The 20982-nt window shown below is 47.1% G+C and overlaps 10 protein-coding genes across 10 annotated transcripts, besides 38 other annotated features; all 10 read right to left on the minus strand.

Annotated features, from left to right (window-relative positions):
• Nucleotides 1-7667: part of a sequence feature (areas merged during assembly that could not be assigned to a particular haplotype. This can correspond to areas where the two haplotypes were merged or to regions with more than two copies in the genome that were merged during assembly.) that runs on past the window's edge.
• Nucleotides 7-33: a microsatellite.
• Nucleotides 197-266: a microsatellite.
• On the minus strand, nt 304-807 carry Tc00.1047053511807.220 (uncharacterized protein; the record flags this gene model as incomplete). Its single annotated transcript, XM_815341.1, has 1 exon — nt 304-807. One exon carries the CDS (start codon nt 805-807, stop codon nt 304-306), a length of 504 nt encoding a protein of 167 aa, XP_820434.1.
• Nucleotides 909-966: a sequence feature (A-rich).
• Tc00.1047053511807.230 (uncharacterized protein) lies at nt 1148-3625 on the minus strand (the record flags this gene model as incomplete). Its single annotated transcript, XM_815342.1, has 1 exon — nt 1148-3625. The coding sequence occupies one exon, from the start codon at nt 3623-3625 to the stop codon at nt 1148-1150; it is 2478 nt and encodes an 825-aa protein (XP_820435.1).
• Nucleotides 3746-3804: a sequence feature (A-rich).
• Nucleotides 4372-4422: a sequence feature (A-rich).
• Nucleotides 4508-4536: a microsatellite.
• Nucleotides 4912-4931: a microsatellite.
• Nucleotides 5439-5462: a microsatellite.
• Nucleotides 5530-5570: a microsatellite.
• Nucleotides 5601-6287, minus strand: Tc00.1047053511807.250 (hypothetical protein, conserved; the record flags this gene model as incomplete). Its single annotated transcript, XM_815343.1, has 1 exon — nt 5601-6287. One exon carries the CDS (start codon nt 6285-6287, stop codon nt 5601-5603), a length of 687 nt encoding a protein of 228 aa, XP_820436.1.
• Nucleotides 6543-6615: a sequence feature (GA-rich).
• Nucleotides 6633-6668: a sequence feature (AT_rich).
• Tc00.1047053511807.253 (hypothetical protein, conserved) lies at nt 6922-7146 on the minus strand (the record flags this gene model as incomplete). Its single annotated transcript, XM_815351.1, has 1 exon — nt 6922-7146. The coding sequence occupies one exon, from the start codon at nt 7144-7146 to the stop codon at nt 6922-6924; it is 225 nt and encodes a 74-aa protein (XP_820444.1).
• Nucleotides 7259-7279: a microsatellite.
• Nucleotides 7668-7754: a sequence feature (areas merged during assembly that could not be assigned to a particular haplotype. This can correspond to areas where the two haplotypes were merged or to regions with more than two copies in the genome that were merged during assembly.).
• Nucleotides 7755-16129: a sequence feature (areas merged during assembly that could not be assigned to a particular haplotype. This can correspond to areas where the two haplotypes were merged or to regions with more than two copies in the genome that were merged during assembly.).
• Nucleotides 7803-7849: a sequence feature (A-rich).
• Nucleotides 8286-8306: a microsatellite.
• Nucleotides 8407-8432: a microsatellite.
• Tc00.1047053511807.256 (hypothetical protein, conserved) lies at nt 8546-8914 on the minus strand (the record flags this gene model as incomplete). Its single annotated transcript, XM_815352.1, has 1 exon — nt 8546-8914. One exon carries the CDS (start codon nt 8912-8914, stop codon nt 8546-8548), a length of 369 nt encoding a protein of 122 aa, XP_820445.1.
• Nucleotides 9047-9070: a sequence feature (AT_rich).
• Nucleotides 9332-9383: a sequence feature (T-rich).
• Tc00.1047053511807.260 (hypothetical protein, conserved) lies at nt 9383-11353 on the minus strand (the record flags this gene model as incomplete). The annotated part of the gene is made up of 1 exon (XM_815344.1): nt 9383-11353. One exon carries the CDS (start codon nt 11351-11353, stop codon nt 9383-9385), a length of 1971 nt encoding a protein of 656 aa, XP_820437.1.
• Nucleotides 11669-11691: a sequence feature (AT_rich).
• Nucleotides 11761-11786: a microsatellite.
• Nucleotides 11913-11958: a sequence feature (T-rich).
• Tc00.1047053511807.270 (hypothetical protein, conserved) lies at nt 12055-13302 on the minus strand (the record flags this gene model as incomplete). The annotated part of the gene is made up of 1 exon (XM_815345.1): nt 12055-13302. The coding sequence occupies one exon, from the start codon at nt 13300-13302 to the stop codon at nt 12055-12057; it is 1248 nt and encodes a 415-aa protein (XP_820438.1).
• Nucleotides 12573-12607: a microsatellite.
• Nucleotides 13573-13599: a microsatellite.
• On the minus strand, nt 14099-15787 carry Tc00.1047053511807.280 (hypothetical protein, conserved; the record flags this gene model as incomplete). Its single annotated transcript, XM_815346.1, has 1 exon — nt 14099-15787. The coding sequence occupies one exon, from the start codon at nt 15785-15787 to the stop codon at nt 14099-14101; it is 1689 nt and encodes a 562-aa protein (XP_820439.1).
• Nucleotides 16130-16281: a sequence feature (areas merged during assembly that could not be assigned to a particular haplotype. This can correspond to areas where the two haplotypes were merged or to regions with more than two copies in the genome that were merged during assembly.).
• Tc00.1047053511807.284 (carnitine O-palmitoyltransferase II, putative) lies at nt 16236-18272 on the minus strand (the record flags this gene model as incomplete). Its single annotated transcript, XM_815353.1, has 1 exon — nt 16236-18272. The coding sequence occupies one exon, from the start codon at nt 18270-18272 to the stop codon at nt 16236-16238; it is 2037 nt and encodes a 678-aa protein (XP_820446.1).
• Nucleotides 16282-20982: a sequence feature (areas merged during assembly that could not be assigned to a particular haplotype. This can correspond to areas where the two haplotypes were merged or to regions with more than two copies in the genome that were merged during assembly.).
• Nucleotides 18411-18466: a sequence feature (GA-rich).
• Nucleotides 18558-18577: a microsatellite.
• Tc00.1047053511807.290 (hypothetical protein, conserved) lies at nt 18624-19643 on the minus strand (the record flags this gene model as incomplete). The annotated part of the gene is made up of 1 exon (XM_815347.1): nt 18624-19643. One exon carries the CDS (start codon nt 19641-19643, stop codon nt 18624-18626), a length of 1020 nt encoding a protein of 339 aa, XP_820440.1.
• Nucleotides 19753-19781: a microsatellite.
• Nucleotides 19980-20028: a sequence feature (A-rich).
• Nucleotides 20066-20087: a microsatellite.
• Nucleotides 20388-20439: a sequence feature (CT-rich).
• Nucleotides 20440-20459: a microsatellite.
• Nucleotides 20460-20481: a sequence feature (CT-rich).
• Nucleotides 20657-20682: a microsatellite.
• Nucleotides 20738-20783: a microsatellite.
• Nucleotides 20935-20977: a sequence feature (AT_rich).

A 20982-nucleotide genomic window follows, 5' to 3' on the forward strand; every position in this document is an offset into this window, starting at 1 on the left:
TAAAAGAAAACAAAAACAAAAAGAAAAACAAAAGGAATCAATACAACTTTTTCCTTTTTTTTTTCTTTAACGGCATGCGACCCAGAACGCCGCGACGCGCACAGGGCACTCTGTTTCCCCGCATAAGAACCCTAAAAACGTCCCTTTGGGAGGAGCAGGCATGCCGCCTCTTATCTCTCTGAGAGGGAAAAGTCTTTAAACCAAAAAATAAAAAAATAAAGACAAGAGAAGGAAAGGAAAAATAAATAAATAATAAATATAAATAATAATAATTCTGCGGTCTGTTCAGCAAAACGGATCTGCTCACGCGTGTTGCGTAGGCGATTCAGCCAGGCCATCCAAAGTCTGGCTGGCGTTGGCACTTATTACCTTTGTCAATCCGTCCTCTTCAATCGGCACGGCTGCCGCCGCATCCATGGCCGCACCACCACTTTTCAAATCCGTTGAATCACGCGCAGGACTCTCAAGGCGACGGCGTTTAGAGGCAGCACCGTCAGACTCCACATCGGCTTCGTGATCGGCGGCAACAAAACCACAATTCTGTTCTTCTTCACCATTCTGCGGCAATTGCTCCTCATTTTCCTCGGTTCTTTCTTCCTCGTCCATGGCGCTCACACCACCCTCAACCACATCTGACGCGTCCACCGCGAGCGGTACCGCGCTCTCTGTTGACCTGGCAACGTCATCACCCGCTGAAGGCACATCTGCACGTTCTTTGTTTGTTTCAGGGACGTCAGGGCACACAACATCGCTCAGAGGAACTTCCTGAACCTCGCATGGGACCACCTCGGCACTGTAGAGAGACATCGTTTGGAAATCGTTGGATGAATACTGAAAAATTGCGGATTGAGAGTGTTTCGACGGATCTATTCAGGCCCGTTGTAACACCCACAAAGACCATCCAGCAAAAAAAAAAAAAAAAAATTGGAAGCAGCAATAAAAACAAGAACAAAAAACAATAACAAATGTTTATATAATACAAATCCCTTTTCCAGCCAAGAAGAGAGCCGTGGTAAAGACACGGTGAGGCACACATCCCATACATTTTATGGCGGTATGCACCAAAAAACAAAACATTACAAAAAAAAAAAAAAAGAGAGAGGGGGCAACACTCACAAACGCAGGGAAACAGGGAAAAAAACAACCATCACGCTGTAAAGAGAGACAGTGAGAGATCGTAGCTCTGTGCAGCAAGCAGATCCATCTCTGTCACCATACCATGCGCACCCGTTCTCCTTTTATCTGCGGGCCTCAACTCGGAAATATATCGACAACACTTCTCTGAGAATCCCACTAACCTCGCGGCGGGGATGTATTCCATCATTAAAAGAAAGCGGGTAAATGCTGTTGTGTACAGAAATGCTTGCGACATCTCTCCACTCAACGATGGTGAGGGGGCCTCAGCAGCGGCAGCAGCGGGAGAAGAAACACGGCGACCTCCACGATGATTTTTCTTAGTGCGTTCTATCCCCTTTTCAAGTAGGGTCGCCTCGCGCAGGGCCAAGAAGAGAAATCGCATAGAAGTTGCCACAAGCCGATCGCGAGTTGTGAATAAAAAATTAGACATTCGATAAGAAGATTGTTTCAAATCACGTTGTTTTGAAAGGAAATGCCACAGAAATGAGTCATCCTCCTCGTACAAGGAACTGGACTCGTCGAGGTGAAGCCACCCCGCACTCTCGGATGGACCACAGCAACAAAGTGCATTGTTGTATTCAGTGGAGAAACCTGGCACAACACCAAACGCCATTTGTACTTCGGCCACAAGATCTGCCATACGCAAATGCGATACTGCCAGAAGCCAGTAGCGACGATGTTCAGGCAACGTGTCACCGTCAGGAGTCTTCGCTGGTTTTTGCCGCACCCTCGCTATATACAGTGAAATAATGTACTCCACCGCCTTTACGGACTCCTCGTTGAGTACAGAGAAGAACCCATGTCCTCCGCTTTCCAGCGGGAAACCAGCTACCGAAAAAGAAGGAAAAGATGCAGGCATCTGACTTACCTCAAATTCCCCGCGCAGCGCCCGTAGAACGGAAGCAAAAAAATGATACAACGATGGGGTCTCATCCAACAGGCAGCCAAACGCGCAAAGACAAAAGAAAACTTCCTCAAGAGCCAGAACAATGGATTGTGCATGTGATGCACTCCTACATGCAGCCAAAGCAGCAGCGGCAGTAGAATCAACAGCATCATCCCCTTGAATGTCTACAGAAGCATCTCTAGCATCCACTCCATCTCCAGAAACAAATCCAAAGCATCGCACCATGGACGCAAAGCTTAACGCCGCACAGACTGGAGGAGGCCGCAGTAAGGCGAGAGCAGCCGTGTCTTCAGCTAACTGTCGTTCAAACGTATACGAAGCCAAATCAAGAAACGTCAGCTGAAGATGTGGCAAACTCGACTCGTAAGGCAAAAGCGTACATCGCGTACGATCCAAATGAAGAAATATATGCCCTGACGCCGCCTCTACTAATCGTGACAACTCTATGGATAAACTATCCGCAACGTTGAATGCTCCAAATGGACGTTGTACAGCAAAAAATAGGCGCACGACACCCAGCTGCGAGAGAACACGCTGCAGTTTTACAAGCAACTGTGCCCCGATAAAGACAACAGGAATTTGTCGTATAAGATCGTGAAGAACAACACAAATCTCCGCTGGTATTGACAAATCCTTCCTGTTGCTCTGCTGCCAATGTCTGATTGAAAATGGAATGGTTAATTCAAAGAACGGTACCGCATCCATTTTGCTCCAGCGCTGCAGAGCCTCAGCAAGCCCGGGAAGGCAGTTCATCCATCGTTTCAGTAAAAAAGAATAAATGGAAATAATGACATCCATAAATTTTCGGGGAAATAAAGCGTCAGAAACATTGTGTGGGTTCATTTCAAGAAGCGCCTGCGTCACCCACGACTGCATCGGTGTGGCGTCGTTCGAAGAGAAAGTAGGCGATGCCGCCGCCACACCACTCGTTGTCGCCTCCGCAAGCAGCCAAATCCAAGCATCTAGGGGCAATAAAAAATGTGTGGTGTGGGGAACCGCGTGCAGCTCTGAGAGCTCCACAGTGTTCACTGAAGGCGCCGCCCCCTCCAACTGCCACAGTTGATGCTCCGCATTGTACACAATGAACGGAAAGTGGGTGCTCAACACCTTATTCAGCGCCCCTTGTATTGTGGCGTGCATCTGCAGCAAACGTGCGTCATTGCTACCGGAAAAGGACGGAGCGGCATCGCCAGTATTCTTCCTTTCATTTTCCTGTCGCAGCAAAAAGTCCGACCCCACGCGTCGAAGTAACGTTATTGTGCAAAACACTAAATTTGCCAGCGTCGTGGAAACACTGCGCTCAAATGTACCAAATTTTGTACTCGCGTGAATACGTTGCAAAAAGAGAAACACGGAATGCAATGTTGTGGGGATCAGCAAGCGCAGCAAATCCATCCACTGACTGGCGTGGACAATGGAATTGCGTCGATGCGTGTGGTACGCGTGAACCACCGCCTGCACCACCGTCTCTGCGCAGTGCTGCACGGCCTCCAGTGAGTCACGCTCCATGGCGAGAAGAAGACATTGGACGCCGTGGGCGACAACCTCCGTCACCATGGAAGGATCCTGTGCCGCATGCATGTCATGCAATCCATACAATTCCCCCAAACTGTGCGACGGTAAACAAAGACAGAGTTCACGGCCCTTGCCCCTTCCTTTTTTCGTTTGCAATTATTTCCCTCTCTCCACTTATCCCACCAGAAAAAAACAAAAAAAAAAAGAGAGAGAGAGAGAGAAAAAAAAAAAAAAAAAGCAAAAAAGGTAAAATTATAAGAAAATAAAGAGTGTACATGCAACCAACACTCTCCTCCTTTCGGGAACGAATATTCTTCGCTCGGCTTAAGTCTTTTGACCATTCGGTAACGGCGCATGCACACGTACGCAAAAGCAAATATGTAGATATATGTATACTTCACAAAGTTCAGAATTGTTTTTGGCTCAATGCCTCCAAAACATCTTCAAGTTCCGCCAAAAGTTGGTACGCATCCGCGTGGGAAAGCTGCAGCGGCAAAACCTCTTCCTTGCCCAGACCCAACGTTTCCGTTGACATTGTCTCATCTGAAACCGCAACCATAGCGTCCTTTTGGTTAGACAATTGCGGGAGCGTCTCCAGGACAAGCTTTAGCGTCACAGTTGTGTCCCCCACAAGTTCCTCTATCTTTGCAGCAGCTACCACAGAGAGAAACACCGCCGATTCCAGCAGCCTGTGCGTCATTCCCTCCGCCCCCGTCCCCTTTGTGGGCATGCTCCACCTATTTCCCAGTAATATTTCTCTGTACTCCTGATGTTCCCCATGTAAATGAGAGAAGCTTTTATAACACACACAGAAACAAAAGAAAAAAAAAAGAGAAGGAAAAAAAAAAGCCACAAAAAAAAAATATTAGGCATCTATGCATAAACCCTTTCCCCAGGCAGCAGCTTTCCAAAAAATATATTTTCATCCGTACATGTCGCGTGACTGTCTTTTGTCTTCTTTTTTTTTTTTTTTTTTTCCTCCTCAGTTGTCTTAAACCACTTTTTGTTTGTTTTTTTTTTTTTTTTAATGAGGGTATAAATAAATCGTAAATCTGCATCTGCTTCGTTTTCTCTTCTTATTCAGCTTTTTCGAGCACACCCCCTCGCTTAACAAAAGCAAGCAAAAACAAAAGAGAAGTTCCCTGACTTGCTCCGTCTGCCGCCATCGCCTTTTCACTCTTTTGGGACACAGCGCCGCCTCAAAAAGCGTATCAATTGACATCTTGACGAAAAATAACTTCTCTCCCCGTTCAATTTTTTTTTCTTTTTTCTAGCATTTGTTTCTTTCCACCCTTCCCGTCCACTCGCATCTTTTTTAATGTGTAAAATCCCCCTCGTTCATCAGCCTCCTCGTTGTTGTTGTTGTTGTTGTCTTTTTTTTTTTTTTTTGTCTGCCCTCTTTTTTGTTTTTGTGTGTTTTCCTCTCGGTTTTGTGTCTGCATGGGGTTTTTTCATGTCCATTGCCGTGGAGCCCTCGCGCCACAACCCGTCCACGGCGCGTCGCACCGCCACCACCACCGCCCTCACACCGCTGCGGTGTTTCTGCAGCAGGAATAGAAGGGGAGGGCGTTGACGTCGCAACACCCCGGCGTGGGAAAGTGAAGGAGGGATATCCATGGAAAAGAACATAAAGGGGTGAAAGTTAATTGGCCGTGGAAGCACGCCCGGCATTTCATTTCACCCACACGCACAGTACCCAATATCAGCACATCTCCTCCGTACACACATACATCTTTTTTCCACCTTCTTCTTTTTTTCCCCCCATTTCTCTTTTTTCTTTTCCCCCGTCGTTGAGCATTTTCTTTTTTTTAAGTCCGGCAATGCATCTGCAACCCTTCGTCCCTCCCTCTCCCCCTCCGTATCGTTGTACAACAAGAACAAGAAAAAAAAAAAAAAAAAAAAACTTATGTGTCCATACATATAAATATGAAACCTGGATAAAGAAAAAAAGGATCGGGATGTGTGTGTGTATATATATATTACATATACATATACATATACATATATATATTCCAATGTTTTCTTTGCTTCCAGTTGCAAGTTAGTTCCTCTTTTTTGTTGGAGAGGAGGAAGAGTGGCGCTGCAGCAGAGCCTCCTTGTATCGGTGGTGCTCTTTGCTGACGTAATCGGGGTCATACCCCTCACCGTTGGTGCCTACCTCCACCCGCCGCCGGCTGGAGTCTCCACCACGTTTTTCCCGCAGGAGCGCCACTAAACCCAGTTTCAAGGCCACAAAATACGCCACACCACCGAAGAGCAGAAGCAAATTGAAATACAACAAAATCATCTTTGGATCCGTTTCAAGCGACTCATCTACGGTAACAGTGTTGTTGAAGGCGGTGGCGAAGTACGTGTGGTTGGTGACATTGTCTTGGTAGTAAAGACCGAGAATGAGGGTGTAGTCGTTCGGCTCCAGCATCGCGTCGGGGGTGAAGGTATACTGAAAGCTTGTGGTGTCTGTGGGCTGTACGATGCGGGCGTGACGGACAACAGAAAAGTTCTGAATCACCTGGCCGTAAAGATTCAAGGGCGTAAGGTACCCGGCAATGAGCACAACGGTGTGCTGGTGACCCAATTGGTTGTTGCGGTACGCGATGAGGGCGTTCTTCTCCGAACCTGCAGGCAGCGTATGCAACAAATTCATAGGCTTATCGGGGAAGATGACACGCGCGGAGGCCCAAGGGTACTTCCTGGCAGCATCTCCCAGCCCCTCGTTCGTCGTCGTCATCGGCGTCGCCACCTGTCGTGAATGCGCCACCTTCGCCCATATCCTCCGCACGCACTGCGGGTGCCGCAATTAGACAGAGGGCCAGAAGCACAAAAAGAAGTGGAAAAATAGCCGCGGAAAGTAACGAGCGCATCTGCCTTTCTTTCTCCCTTCCTACTTTTGGTAATAAATGTTCTCCCAACAGCGTGTGGTGTGGGTTTACCAGGCAAAAACAAAAAGCAGTTAACTACGCTAACAGCGAGAAAAGGCAGAAATAAGAGAGAGAGAAAGAAAGAAAAAAAAAAAACAGAAAGGAGAGAGAAAAAAAAGGGGAATGAAGCAAAGAAAGTGGCAAATCACTCATCCTTTAAAAAAATAATAATAAAAGTAAAATAAATTTTTGGTGGGGATCTGCATGTACGTATTTGACACACATGCATGCATGCATGCAGACACATACACGGATACAACTATTTTGGTTTCTCGTATACGAGCAGGCATGCTTATATATATATATAAAAAGCCGGTGTATTGTAAGAACATTGCAGACGTGCATTTGTGTATGTACTCCCGTGTGACTCGTCAGACACCTCCGTTGGTTGATTTATTCTGAATGCTTGCCTTGGTGGGTTTCCATGTCCACATGTGGTACCTTCTACAGCTTTATCTTCCCGCCGCTACTTTGTCCCCTATCAACAGCATTTGCGATGATGTCGTGAGTGCGCAAGTACCGCTGGGAGCAGCGATCCACGCAACGCACCTCCTGCATGGAAAGTTCATTTGACCTGAGATCCTTGCAGCAGAGGTTGAAGCACTCTGACTGCAGGCGGCTCATGAGCATCTCAATGCGGAACGACTCCTGCTTCACCTCCAGCTGCATTTTGTCTGAAAAAAACGCCCCGGTCCCAAATAGTGCAAACGAACGGATCGAACGCAATAAAATATATATATATTTCTTCCCTCTTCAAAATAATAAAAAAAAAAGAAGGCAAAAAATAAAATAAAATAAAATATGTGCGCACGAGAATTCCGTCACCACACCCACGCCTGAATGACGTGATGCCGACTGAGCGGGTGTGTGTGCGTGTCGGGAAAGGGAGGGAAAAGAGTTAAAAAAGAAACAAAAAAGTTGATCTCAATACAGTGACGCAGCCAACACCCCTCTGGTGAGTCATGTGCACCCCTCCCCCCCAACGTCCTAACGCGCCATTTCATGCAAACAACAAAGAGGACCCTCATTTCAAAAAAAGAAGAAAAAAAAAAGTGTGCATGTGAAATAAAAACAAATAAAAAATAGAAAAGTGACGACATTCACATGTCCATTACTCGTCCATAAACACCAACTAATTTTCATTCACTTCTTTCCCCTCTACCTTTTTTTTTTTTTTTGCCTTTCCTTCCTGCAGGACACCGTCTCCGCCCCCACACCGCAGAGGTCATCCTTCCTCCCTAATCCCGCCTCTCAGTTCATGTGACCATTCGATAACGCCTTCCCTTTCCATCTTGCTTTTCTTTTTATTGAGGGAACTTTCCACGAAAAAAGAGAAAAAAAATAAATAAATAAAGAAAAAAAGAAAAGAAAATTTATTGGCCTTTATGTCTCATGTGGTCATGCAACATACATGCACGTTGATTTCTGCACACACACACACACACACGTATGCTACTTCCCCTCCCCCCATTTTTTTTCCTCCGTTTCTCTCCTCACACCCTCTCGCCATAACGGGAGACGTGTCAATTGTCACGGGCAATAGGCGCATACCCATAGTTTATGCATGAGGCGGGCGTTCGTCATGGTGAAAGGGTAGGCATGAAGTACCCAAGAGCTCAACGTCACACGCATAAATGTCCCCCCAACACACACACACATTCTCTTTCTCTCTCTCTCGTGCATAGAACTACCGCAATAATAATAATAATAATGAGTGCCAATTCATTCAAAACTGACAGTAATAAAGTTGTTCAATGTGAATAATAACAAATAACAACGCCATGTATAAAAATACCTGCCAAAAATCATTTTTTTTTTTTTTTTTTTTTCTGTTCGCTGCTTAAAATTGACTCCGTGGGCACAGTAGTCTTTGCACTAAAAGAATAAGCTGGTGGATATCCAAGAAAGAGACAGAGAAGCGGACAAACGGAGAGAGAGAGAGAGAGAGAAAGGGAATGGGAGAAACATACATGTATAACTCACCATCATTCTCGCCACAGTTCTCAGGTATCCCTTTTTACCAAATGCATCCCACCGTTTATTTCCACACCACCACCGCCCAGACTCCTCAGCGCACCGGGCATACACACAGAAATAAGCCCCAACATCCCATTACTCTTTCGCATGCTATGACGCACGTTGAGATATTCTGCAGAGCGATTAAATTGGAAAGCAACGTCGAGCTGAGCCGCCGTGCAAGCAGAGTGGTAACTGTGTGGCTGAGAGCGCCCTCAAACAATTCTTCCGTCGGCAATGGAGAGCCCGAAGACGCAGAGGCCCCGAGAAGGGCGCCAACTGACAGCGGCGAGGTCGCCAGCCCCCGCATCGTGCAGGAGGTCGCCGTGGGGCGAACATACCCCGTCAGCAGCGGACTGCGACATGCGTTCAGGTGCCGCTGCGTGAGCGTGCGGCCCATAAAGTAAACACTCCGACGCATAGATTTCCTAATATTCCTTTTAATTCGTTGTTGTTTTTTTTTTTTTTTCTTCCCCCCAATTTTCCCTAAGTACGGTAACTTGCAAATGCGTTCCCAATAAATTTAAAAAAAAAGAAAAAAAAGCGGCTTCACAAATATATATATATATTTTTTTAAGCAGCAACAAAAAAAGAATAAGATGAAATTCGGCCGTTGGAGGCCAAACAGAGCGGGCAGCCCCTACACAGGAATCCAAATATAAACAATTAAACCTGTGGGAAAGAGTTGGGATGCATGCAGGCAGGCACGCACGCAGAATTAAAAGACGCATGCAACCCACGGAGTGAAAAAGCCCTTTCAATGTGCAACAAAAAGCAACTGGCACAAAGAAGAAGAAAAAGAAACACACAAAAAAAAAAACATTACGGTATACAAATATTTTCTTTTTTTTTTTTTTTATTTATTCCTCTTCCTCCTTTTCTTTCTTCTTCATTCATCAGCGGGTTTTTGCTTCTCGCATGGTGGCCGCGACTGGTCGGTGGCTATGTACGATATAAGGGCATTTCCCGGATCTCGCATCTCGTTCCGCACATCAAACCACATGGGCAACTGACGGGCAATGTCCTCCAGCGTACCGTAGCGTTTTACCAACAATCGCGCCTCCTTCGAGAGCTGATTCAAGATATTCCCCTCCTGCGCCCCGTCAATGGACAACAACGCCACCTGTCGCACAAGATCGCCTAACGAATTGCACGGCGGCCGCAGCAATTTCGCTGGCGGTGGGATGCCGTCACGCCTGCCTACAATGAGTGCTGTGGTCCCAAGTGGTTCATAAACGCGGAAACACTCTTTATGTCGCTCAAAAAATTCTTGTCGCATGTTGCCTGCCTCGAACGGCAGGTCACGTACAGACGGCTGCGTACAAAATCGGGACCAATCCACCGGGTGATGAAGCGGCAACAACTCCATCATCATTTTGGCCTTTGCAGCATCGGTTAATTGACGACCCGAGGACGCATTGCGTGAGGATGCGGGAACGCGCGCCCCCTGTGACACGGCTGCGAGGTACGGTGTCCAAATGAGACCGTCCTTCAAAAATAAATAAAGCGAGTGGTGCGCCGCAAAGTCCGCCACGGAGGCATAAGCACATTTCAGCTGCTTCCGAGAAGTAGAAGGCAACGCATTGAAAAAGGCTTCAGGGGAAAGCGGCTTTTTCTCAAGTGCCATCAGACCGTGGCGCAGCACCACAGGTATCGGTGTGGTTTGCCACGTCAAACTCGATGGCTGCGCGTGTGCGGCAAGTACCTCCCAGGGACGAACCATGTACGCCGTCATGTTCACATCAAACAGATGCCGAAGACGATCAAAAACAAAAATACAGGCTGCATCTTCCTGCGTAGAATCGTATAGGTGGAGGCGCTTCAAAAGTTCCGACGGAAGAATATCTTTCAAATCACTCATGGCAATTCCTGACCGTAGGCGTTGAATGTGATCGGGGCCTTTGGCCGCATAAGTGAGAAAAGCCTCAAGAAGCGGCGCTCCCAGAGGCAATACCTCATACCTCGAGGAGAGCCTTGTTTCATCATTAATGTACGGTCTTCGCTCGGCATCCATCATGCGCAGAAACACATCGTTCTCCCCGCTTCCAATGACGCGACAATCAAGGGTCGTTGCCGTAACACGTTGCAACTCTTCCAAAACATCGTCTACAGGCATTCCCGGGGAGAAGGCCATGTAACTTCGAGAATGTCCTGTTACAAAGCTCAGTGGCACGTAGTACGAAAAAGGGACAACTCCATAAAGAAGCGCCATAAGCTTATTCATCTTGGCATCTTCCACCGCAGTGTTGGACGACGTCGGTGGCTCAGGAACCGGACTTTGCAGCTTCACCACACGAGCCCGCGACGTTGGCAGTGGCGCCGGCACACCCCCTCGCAGCTGCATAAACGACGTTGGTGCCATCCTCACCATGCCATTCTGTACCGTTAATAAAGATGGGTACTTCAGCAGAAATGACTCCAAGTACTTCTCATTGCCGCACTTGCGCTGCTCCAACGCAGGTAGGGCGCAGAATAGTTGCGATACTGTCATCTGCTGCTGCGGGGAGACTGCAAGATGTGCGAGTGCCTGCCCAACAATGGGCAAACCGGGGCCAACGCTCCGCAAATCCCCAGCCAACATGACAACTGTTACGCCGGAGGGCAAAATTTCCAGTCGGAAACGCGACGGACGCTCTTGAAAATAACGACGTAACCCACCGGATATGTTTGACATAATGTCAAGCATTTCGTCGCTGAACAGCGCTGTGATGCGGGAGAGCGGCAACGCTCTGTAACGTCGCAGAAGTACACGCATCTGCTCGACAAAAGCCTCATCCTCCTTTACCGTCAGGGACCACCGTATGGTGCATCTCAACGCCCCACGCCCTGTCACCCTCATCGCCGGGCAAAAAACACGCATTTCCCTTCCCCCTCCTCCCGAAGACCTTTATTCCCACCACACAACAACAAAAGGAAAAATATATGTTTTCTGCCGTCAATTTCTTTCCCTTTTATTTCGTTACGGTGGACTTTTCGTGGCGTTGCCGTATTAGCAAGTGCGCCTGTGAGTGAATCCCTTTACCAACAACACCAACAACACCGAGTGCAGTTCCACAACCCTCTGTTGCTGCACGCATGTATTATCCATGAGAACCAACGTGCGTGTGTGTGTGCGTGTAAAAGTGAAGGACGGAGAGCATGCACAACAGGAAAAATAATCTTCAAGACAACATGCATATTAAAAAATAAATAAATTATCCCTCACTCTTAAGGAAAAGCTCGACCGAACGTGGAGAGGGGAAGAAAGGAGGCCGCCACAAAAGGAACCACACACACACACACACATACACGCAAAAAAAAAAAAAAAAAATTTGGCCGCAATAAAAATCCAGCATAGGGACAGTGCCACAACATGCGTATAAGAATATATTTTCTTCCTCCCACCAGATATATTCTTCCCTTTTACCCTGCAGACCACATTTTTTTTTTTTTTATTCCTTTTTGTTTGTTTGTTTGTTTTCTTTTCCTCATCCACCCTTAAATACTGTTATCTTGAGGCAAAGAGCAACAACAACAACAAGCTGACGCCAGAGGAACACGCATAGAAACAAACAAAAGCTTTCAATAAATAAAAACCCTTTGAAGGGTGTCCTGCAAAAAATGGAATAAACTCTGCCCAACAGCCATGCCGAGACCGACACGCAAAGACCCCCATCCAATGTTCAGCCGACTGTTTACCCAGCGCCACGCGGCCACTGGATGACGATTGCGCCAATAGGCACCTGTCAAAAGACTTCTCCATAAGTATTTCGACCTCCCTAGCAACCGGTTCTGTGAACAAGCGCTGCTACTGCTAGTTTGAAGTGGGGCCTTCCTCGCCGATTCCGCAGCAATTGCCTTTGCATCCGTAAAACTCTCCCCGCATACGTAAATAAATCGCACCTGGTAACAAAATGACTGAAGAAGTGACGTGCAGCGCATCGGCACAGAACCAGACGGAGCACCATATATCACGGAACGCGCGTAGTTAAACGGTGAACTCACGATGGAAGCAAGCAGTGCCGCAACAAGGTTTGAGATAAAGGCGCATGCGCCGCACTTTTCCTGATTCCATAGTGCTACACGACCTGTACTATCCGTATTATTATTATTACTATTGGTGGTATTATTATTAGTAGTGGTAGTAGTAGTATGCTTATGATTATAATTTTTATTCGGCAAGGTCGCCCCTGCTGAAACCCGGCAACTGTTGGGTGGCACTTCATCCCCCCGCAGAAAATGAGATGCCCTCTCTGCTGATATGACGTACGGATCAAACACGTCTTTGATAAAGGTGGATCGCCGAAACAGCTCGTAGACGATGCCAAAGACACAGTCACGCAAAGCCGTCGTGCCAATGCCTCGAAAAAAAATCCGTACGCCACTTTCTTTATATACCTCCAGGGCAACCCGAAGAAAACTCACGTTTCCATCCACATTCCACGTGCGGTACTTGACAACCTGCATTCCATTCAACACCGCGCCGTTCACAGAGCCAGCAATTGCACCAATGAGGAAGGCATTCAAATTCGGAGATTGAGATGCATGAAAATACTCCGGTGTTTTGCTCTCAATGAAGATTCGAGCGGAGTCTTGCCAAAACATGTAAGAAGCGCCTACAAGCGTGCGGTAAACGGCAGCATTCATAAAGCCTTGAAATGGCTGTCCAAAGTTACGTCGGTCCAAGAAGTGCTGGCGACGAAACTTCACCCGCACGTAAAGAGCCCTATCGAAGGGGTTAAACAAAATCGCCTGCGCCGCGCCGGACAAAAGCGCCGGACACGCCGTGTGAAAAAAACCTTCCTTAACCGGCTCATTGATTCCAGCCATCAAAACCACGTGCCTTTTGTTTTGCAGCTCAAAGCATGCACGTGTTCCCTAATGAATTCACCTTTTTTCTGGTTTGTTGGTGCCTCGGCTTTTCCTTGGTCGCCCTCGCTGGCGGCGCCCACCTCTTTGTTCCTCCTCAGCCACCCGTCACCCTAACCCTCAGTCTCGGTGAGAGATATGGCGGGATCAGCGGCTCACCTTCTCAGATGGAAACAACAACAAACACACAAATAATACAATATATATATATAATCAAAGGCCGGCAAAAAAAATAATAATAATAATAATAATAATAATCAAAAATTTTCACCCCCGGTGTCAAAGAAAGCCCAGTCGGTATGTGTGTATAGGGAAGAAGAGAGAGACACATGGAACACATGACTCACCCTCACACACCATGTGTACTCGAGTGTAAATGTATGTGTATACTTTAGGGCTTGATTTCTTTAATCCCTCCGGGTTCTTTTCCCTTTTTCTTTCTTCTCGCCCAAATTAGAAACCAATCAAAAAGACAAACATAAACACGCACAAAAGTAAACAAAAAAAAAAAAAAAGATGAGTTCTAAATGTACCAAGGTCCCTCTTCCATTTTTCTCGGTTTGTTCTCCGCCACCTTCCTCTACAATATGCTTTCAGTGCTCTACGGCTTCGCTGCACCCTCTATCCAAGAATGTCACCACCTCCCTCACTTTAAGTGGTTCTCCCCTTTATTCTCTCTTTTCTTTTTTTTTTTTCTTGGTAACTTCGTCTTCTCTCCTTTTTTTCATTCTTGGCAAATTCTTACTCTTCCCCACAGTTAGTAGACTCCGCCACGACGTGCTCTCTTGTACCGGCCGTTGCCATTCCAACCACCCTTATTCCTGTTAACATTCTTGTTGTAACCGGACTCCTGACCACGAGACCTTTTCTTAGCATGTTCCTCCGTGCCAGGGGGAGGCGGCAGCACACCCAACTGTCCGGCGGCGGCCCCAGCAATCCCCGCTGTAGTCTCTGTTGCCTTTGCCGTCGCCGCTGGGTCGCGGGCGTGTTTCACACTTGGCAACTTATTCTTGTGGAGCCAACTCTCCGTGAGGGTACCAGTGGGCATGTGTTTGGCGGAGAAGGCGCTCAAGATGACTCGCACGTTATGGCAGCATCCAATTACCTCCGCATCCTTTTGGCCCGCCGATGACTTCTGCATACGTTTCTTAACGGCGTAAATCAGGAGTGGTTCCATCTGGGCGACGAGCTCCGCCAGACCCATGCACTTCGCAACGAACGCATCATCGTTCAAATACTTCAACATCTCAACTGGTTTTTTTTGTCCTGCCGCCATAACGGCAAAGAGTAGCACCTCGAGAGTCGTCATATTCTCCGGCAACGCACTCCCATCATGCATGACATGCGCCAGCTGTTCCAACACCGCATTGTACAATTTATCAATGTTATCAGGAGTGGCAAGTCGAGCAGCCAGCAACAACACCTTCGCGTGCCACATGCCCCGTGCGGTATTCTTCTCAACAGGTGTTGTAAGAAGCCCTGCATCCTCAAGAACGGGAACAATGTCGTACGGTGTGGCGCCAATATGCTCTCCAATAATACTTAGGGACTCCAACACACGGTCAGTGTTGATTGCATTTTGCGCCAAAAACGCCTTGAGGAAAGGCACTCCCGCCTCTGCTCGTACTATCGGCAATGATGCAGCAATGCTCGTGAGTTGCACAAATTCCTGCACAGTGACCGTTGGAAGCACACGAACAATGAGGCTCAAGACATGTTCCTGCACCTCCTCCGTCCACTGGCACTGCAGGGACGGTGTGTGCGCCAGCTTCCTCAGTCGCGTCAAAGCCATGCGCCGCTCCTTCTTCAGTTGATCTTCGTCCTCCGTCTCACGATTGTCGCTTATCCAGTGTAGCAGCTTCGTCACAACGGGACGAAATGCGGTCTGAATGAGGGAGTCCAACGCCTTGGAAGCGGCTTGACGTACACTTTCCGCAAATCCCTCTTCGTCCAACATTACCTGCATGAGAACATCTGCCCCCTCGCGGGACAAATATTCCCACTTCTTGTCCAGTACAGAGACGGGCCCTAGCGATGAAAGCCCCTGAACAGCAGCCACAAGAAGCTGCGGCGTGTCCTCTGAGCCACTCAATATTTTTACAAGAGATGTAACAATCTTTTTAAGAGCATTGCCGTCACGCACATGCTGTCCGTATTTGCTAATAAACTCAAGGGTACGCACACGGACCAGAAGCGGTGCATCCGGGCACTCCGCATCGCTCAGCGCCTGGAGTAATTCCCGCACAAAATCATTCAGCTTTACAGGATCTTCCGAAACAGCCGCCTGAAGGGTTGCGTACAACTCCACAGCGTTGCATGCGGAGGGCAATGATTCAGTCTGCGGGGATGTGGGGGGTGTTGTTGTTGTCACCTCAGCCGGGGCGCATTCTTCTGTCTCCTCTTTTGCCGCAGCAGCAGCAGAAGCGTTCTTCTTTTTGGGGGCCATGGCAAGTGTAAAAAAAAAATCCTACGCGACGGTGGATGTGTGGAGGGATAAAAGAAGGAGAAATTCCTCGCCTTTGGATTAAATATCAAAGTAAACCTCCCGGGCCGGATGGCAATGGGAACGACGTGCCACACCACCGCGGTGACCAGCCACACAAAGGCAAAGTAAAAGAAAATTTAAAAGAAAAAGAAGCTGTACTAAAGACCGGCGGCGCAGACAGCAGACCAAAACACACACACATGCACACCATAAAGAAGGACAATAAATAACGGACATGTGTGGATTCAGGTAGAACACAAGCATCCAGAGCGCGCACTTACAAAAGCAAAAAAAAAAAAAAAAGAACGTAGCCCAAAAGACCGCTAACCCACCAGCCAAACCCAATGGCTTTCTTCCCCCGCCCCAGCAGCGCCTTTTTGGCTGCCACTCATGCCTGGAGCCAAATATCTCACTCATTCTGTTTGACTGAAAGCATAATATTGTACATGTCCACGACAGCGGAGTAAAGAGCATGCGTAAACTCGTCGGCCGAGTACCGCGGTCCAAACTCTTTCCAACAGGAAACATTAAAACACAAACATTTTCTTTCCGACGCGTAGCCAATACCATATCCGGGACTTACAGGGCCAAAACCACCGCCAACAAGGGCGTCCGAGCGAAGTGTCGACGTGCTCATCATGTTGCTACCAAGTGTTTTGTATGAGGGATCTAAAAATAAATCCGGTATAGAATTCGGGTTGCGGCGCAGCGCCACATTCTGTAGAGCGAACAAATGGCGATCCAAACCTTCACCCATTTTGGCATTTTTGGAAATCTGCAAGTGCTTCTTCGCCGCCTTTAAAAGCGCTTCAAATTTTTCGTTGGTGGTGGCACGCGGGTTATCCATCAAAATTGTAAAGGCCTGACTTTCAATCGTCGCGGAACGAATACATTCCGTACGGCCGTGAAGATATGCCGCGGTACTGGCGCTCTCATATGTGCTGACTGTACTCTTGTACAGGCGCCACCAAGCCAGTTGCATTGCCAACTGCAAAAACGGGTCAACTTTTATTGGACCCTTGCGGAATACGGGATCGGATGATCCAATCTCATTTACAAGACATGAGCAACAGTCCATCCGGCGAATATCCGCATCGATGCGTCTCTTTGCCTTGGCACCCTCCTGCTCCAGTTTGGGTGTCAAGCACCATTTTAACTGCCTCACTCCCTCTGTAGGAGCTGCATCGTGACGCATGCTTCTGCGGCTGCGCATGATCGAATGATTAAAAACGTCTTGTGTGTACCGTAGCACCGCAACCCCATCCCCCCAACTATGCTCAAAGTTGATACCAAGAAAACCATCTTTTGTTACAATAACCGACAGACTTTTGTCCCACCAGCGATTCACGTTTCTTACAAGCATCACACGAATCGTTTCGACAGCGCCACGAGAAGTCAAAAAGTCCACTTCCACATCATCGTCAAGGTTCAATACAAACATAGCTGAATCCAGCAGTTCAAAGCTTTTTTGATTCTCGCTATCACGCAACATTTCCGTGCGCACGGAATGCCACGTTGTTCTGTCAGTAGACGTAAAGACCCCAATGTCCACCCTTGGAGGCATTGGATTCAAATCTATGATGGCTTTCAGTCTCGCATAAATCTGCTCCTCTGGAAGCGGTCTACACTCGCTGTCAGCAACAGTCACGACGTACTGGTGGCCACGGAACTGCACAATAATATGTGGTGCAAAACCGAATCCCCTAACCTCATCCTTAATCAATCCTGGTATACGAGTAGAATTCATCAAATTAGCGTACTGTGACATGTCCAGTGGAAAGGCGTGAAAATTAGAGCCAAACACGCACACTTTTGCGGAAATGCTCCTTGGCGAAAGCGCCACCGTGCGTTCAAACCAATCTTTCCTGCTGTAATGATCTCTTGAACCAAAATTGAATATATCAGGCTTCAGGGTATTTTCAAGATACATGCGGTAAAAGGCCACACTGCTCGTAATCCAGAACGTAGCACGAGTAAGCATATCCCCTTTGTCCGGGTCTCGTCGTGTAATAAGACATGGATTCGTATTCACCGGTAACGGTTTTCGATCCAATAGATACAAATCAAACCAGTCCGCGGAAATGTAAGAGGTGTGCTTGTTTGCCTTGTCCGTACGCACCAACTCCTCGTGCAAGCTAAGTCCTTCGCCCGACTCAAAGTCCTTTACAATTTTGGACGTTGTATCAAATTGTTTGGGTGTTACCAAAGGCTTGACGGCGTCCAGGTAGCGGGAGCATGTGCTCTTTAGTTTTGGAATGGGAAGGCGAAAAAGACTTCGCTGTAGGTGCCGCGTTGGTATGATGGAGGCATCCAGGACTCCGGTGTCTGTGCAGGCTCCTACTGTGAAGCCTTCCAAGTACTGCCGTAGTCGTGACCAATCGTGGATGTCCTTTGGCACTGCAATTGGAGCTGTCGCAATGCACAGCACAAACGATCGGCGTAACATCCAACCCTCCCTCTCTCCTGCGTATTGTTGTTGCTGTTTTCTTTTTTATTTATTTATTTTCTCTTCACTGCTTCTTTTCCGTGAGTAGTGTGTTTATGTGCAGCCACTTCATTTTTAGCGTCACATATTCATGGATGTGAAAGAAAGGCAGAAAAAAAAAAGAAGAAACAGAAGAAAAACAGGAACAGAGAAAGCCTCACCTCGTACATGTATATGTATACACATATGAAGAACAAATGCGGCAGTCTAAAACGGTAGCAAGAAAGCATTCCAGTGGCTTCTACAAAAATAAAATAAAATAAAATTGAATGCTCATTATGGGTTTCACTATGGTCGCCTTGCAAAGTTACTTCAAGTTCGGCGCATAATCACCGTGGCATTCCTCAAATTAGCAACGTCAATCGTCAGAGAACGATCCGTCAATGGACGCGGAGGGACGTCACGGGCAATGAGTTGAAAGGCCAACGCCCCCGGTTGTGCGTGCCGCGCCGCCAAAAAGAAAACATCCCCAACGGTGTGGCGATTGGGGTTTACCCTAAACTCTTTGCGCTCCCCAATAAGATTCACAATCGCCAGCTTTGTCACCTCCTCGTCCTCATGAAGCTCGAAATTGTCGCTCATATTCACAGGAGTGGCATCCGTACCTGTTTTCGCCACAGAAGAGGCGGCTGGTGCAGTCGTTGACGTATTGGAATCAAGTCTGTGGCCCTCCCCGGCAAAGGGTAAGAAAGTTGGCGGAGCATCCTGTTGGGTACAGTCAACCAGTCGTACAGAAATGCTTGTGTTGGGGTAAATTGCGGCAATTCCTTCAGGCACCACACCCGCCTCCAGCGCCTTGAAAAACGCCATGCCTTCTTCGCTTTCCTTCGGCATTCGCGGTCCATCGTCAACACGATAGCTGTCACGGTACACTGTGAGCACAATTTCTCGTCGCGGTTTCAGCGTGGACTCAATAAACGGACTTTCCGACGTTGTATGGCCAAGACGTCGTCCACGGCCAAAAAAGAACTGCGCCTCAGCACCCTCCTCACCCAACTGCTGACGCGCCTTGTCAAAAAGAGACTCGATGACGTTATCTACCCCTCCATCCCCGCCAATTACCTCCTGTCCGGACGACGAACCTCCGCCAACAAAATACTTTTCGGTCATTTTCTTGCCTTCCGCCTTCTTGGCTCCCGTTTTCTTCCTCTGATCCGCTGGTGATGGTGACGCTTGCGGCTCCCCTTGGCTAGAGGCTGCCTCCTCGAGAAACCGCATGACGCTCTCTGCGTCACCACCATAGTTTTTTAACAGTTTCAGAGCCTCCTCCCGCTGCAGCCAAGGCATAAACGCTATGAGTGTCGCCACCTCATCGTCTTCATTTTTTGGCATGCTTTTTCGTTTGCCCTTTTTTTTTTTCTCTCTCTCTCTGTGTAAGTATGTATGTATCCACCCTTGTGTCGTCGGATGACTTCTCTCTCTTTCCCCTTGATTTATTTGTTTGTTCTTGTTGTTGTTGTTGATGTTGTTTTCCCCTTTGAATTACAGTTGAGGCTAATAAGTACGCCTTCTTTCCCCCTTTGAAATTTTTTCGGGCCTCCCCTGCGTGTGCGCGCGTCCTTCCTTTCGTTCCAGGAATATTCTTCTGTGTTTTTTTCTCTTGATTTAACCCACTGGTTTCACTGCTCAGGGCCGCGGCAAACCAGTCCGCACCGTGAATTCGCCGTGAGGGAAAAAACAAAAAAGAAATAGAAAGCAAAAGAAAAGGCAAAAGAAATACATGTATGCATGCTGTACACATATTTATATATAGAGTGTGTGTGTGTGTGTGTGTGTCAAATTAAATACATACGGGGGAATTAACGCCATGACCGTACACATGGCACTAAATTAAATGGCATGGGAAGGGGTTGCCGCACCTCAGTGCCCTCTCTTCGGGTAGTCGTGATGTTCAAGGCGCAAGCAGGAAAAAAGATATATATATATATATATGTAAACATCACCACGTCTCTGCACAAGTTTTTGTTTGTTTGTTTGTTTTTTTAAACGACACGCATTACGGGAAACAACGACAGTGGTATTCCTTCCGTAAAGAGATAAATAGATATACCGCAACTGACTCCAAAGGTCCGTCCACTTCACCCCACTTCTCACGTTTTTTTTTCACTTTTTTCCCCTCTTCTATTCCTGTTTGTTTGTTTGTTTGTTCTCTTCTCTTTTCTTCCTTTTTGGTGTTGGGAATGGAAGGAATTCTATTTTGCCATCATGTCGCATCTCCACAGCCGCCGCTGAAAGCCGAAACGGAAAATAAAATAAAATAAATGCGCCCACACACGCACACTCATAAATAAAAAACAGGAAAAACTTAAATCCAGTGTAATCATCAACGCAGCAGAAAATCTGTCAAAAAAAAAAAAAAAGAAAAAAAAAACAGCAGCGATCACACCGTCCTTTCAATGCATCTTGCATGCATAAAACCCTCTTTTTATATAAATATATATTTATATATTTATTTATATTTATGTACATATAAGCGTTGAGAAGTTAAACAGGCAATACATCTTATCATTACTGTTATTATTTGGCATTATCGTTATTTATCGTGCCGGTTACCACATCTCTTCTGAGACGCTTTTATTTTTCAGTATTTTTAACTTCTGTCGTTTTAAAATAAGTGTGGAAGAAATATATATTTTATATTTTATATTATATTTTTTTTTTTTTTACCTTC

This window comes from Trypanosoma cruzi, genomic scaffold (assembly GCF_000209065.1).
Source record: "Trypanosoma cruzi strain CL Brener 1047053517171 genomic scaffold, whole genome shotgun sequence".
Classification (NCBI taxonomy): Eukaryota; Euglenozoa; class Kinetoplastea; order Trypanosomatida; family Trypanosomatidae; genus Trypanosoma; species Trypanosoma cruzi.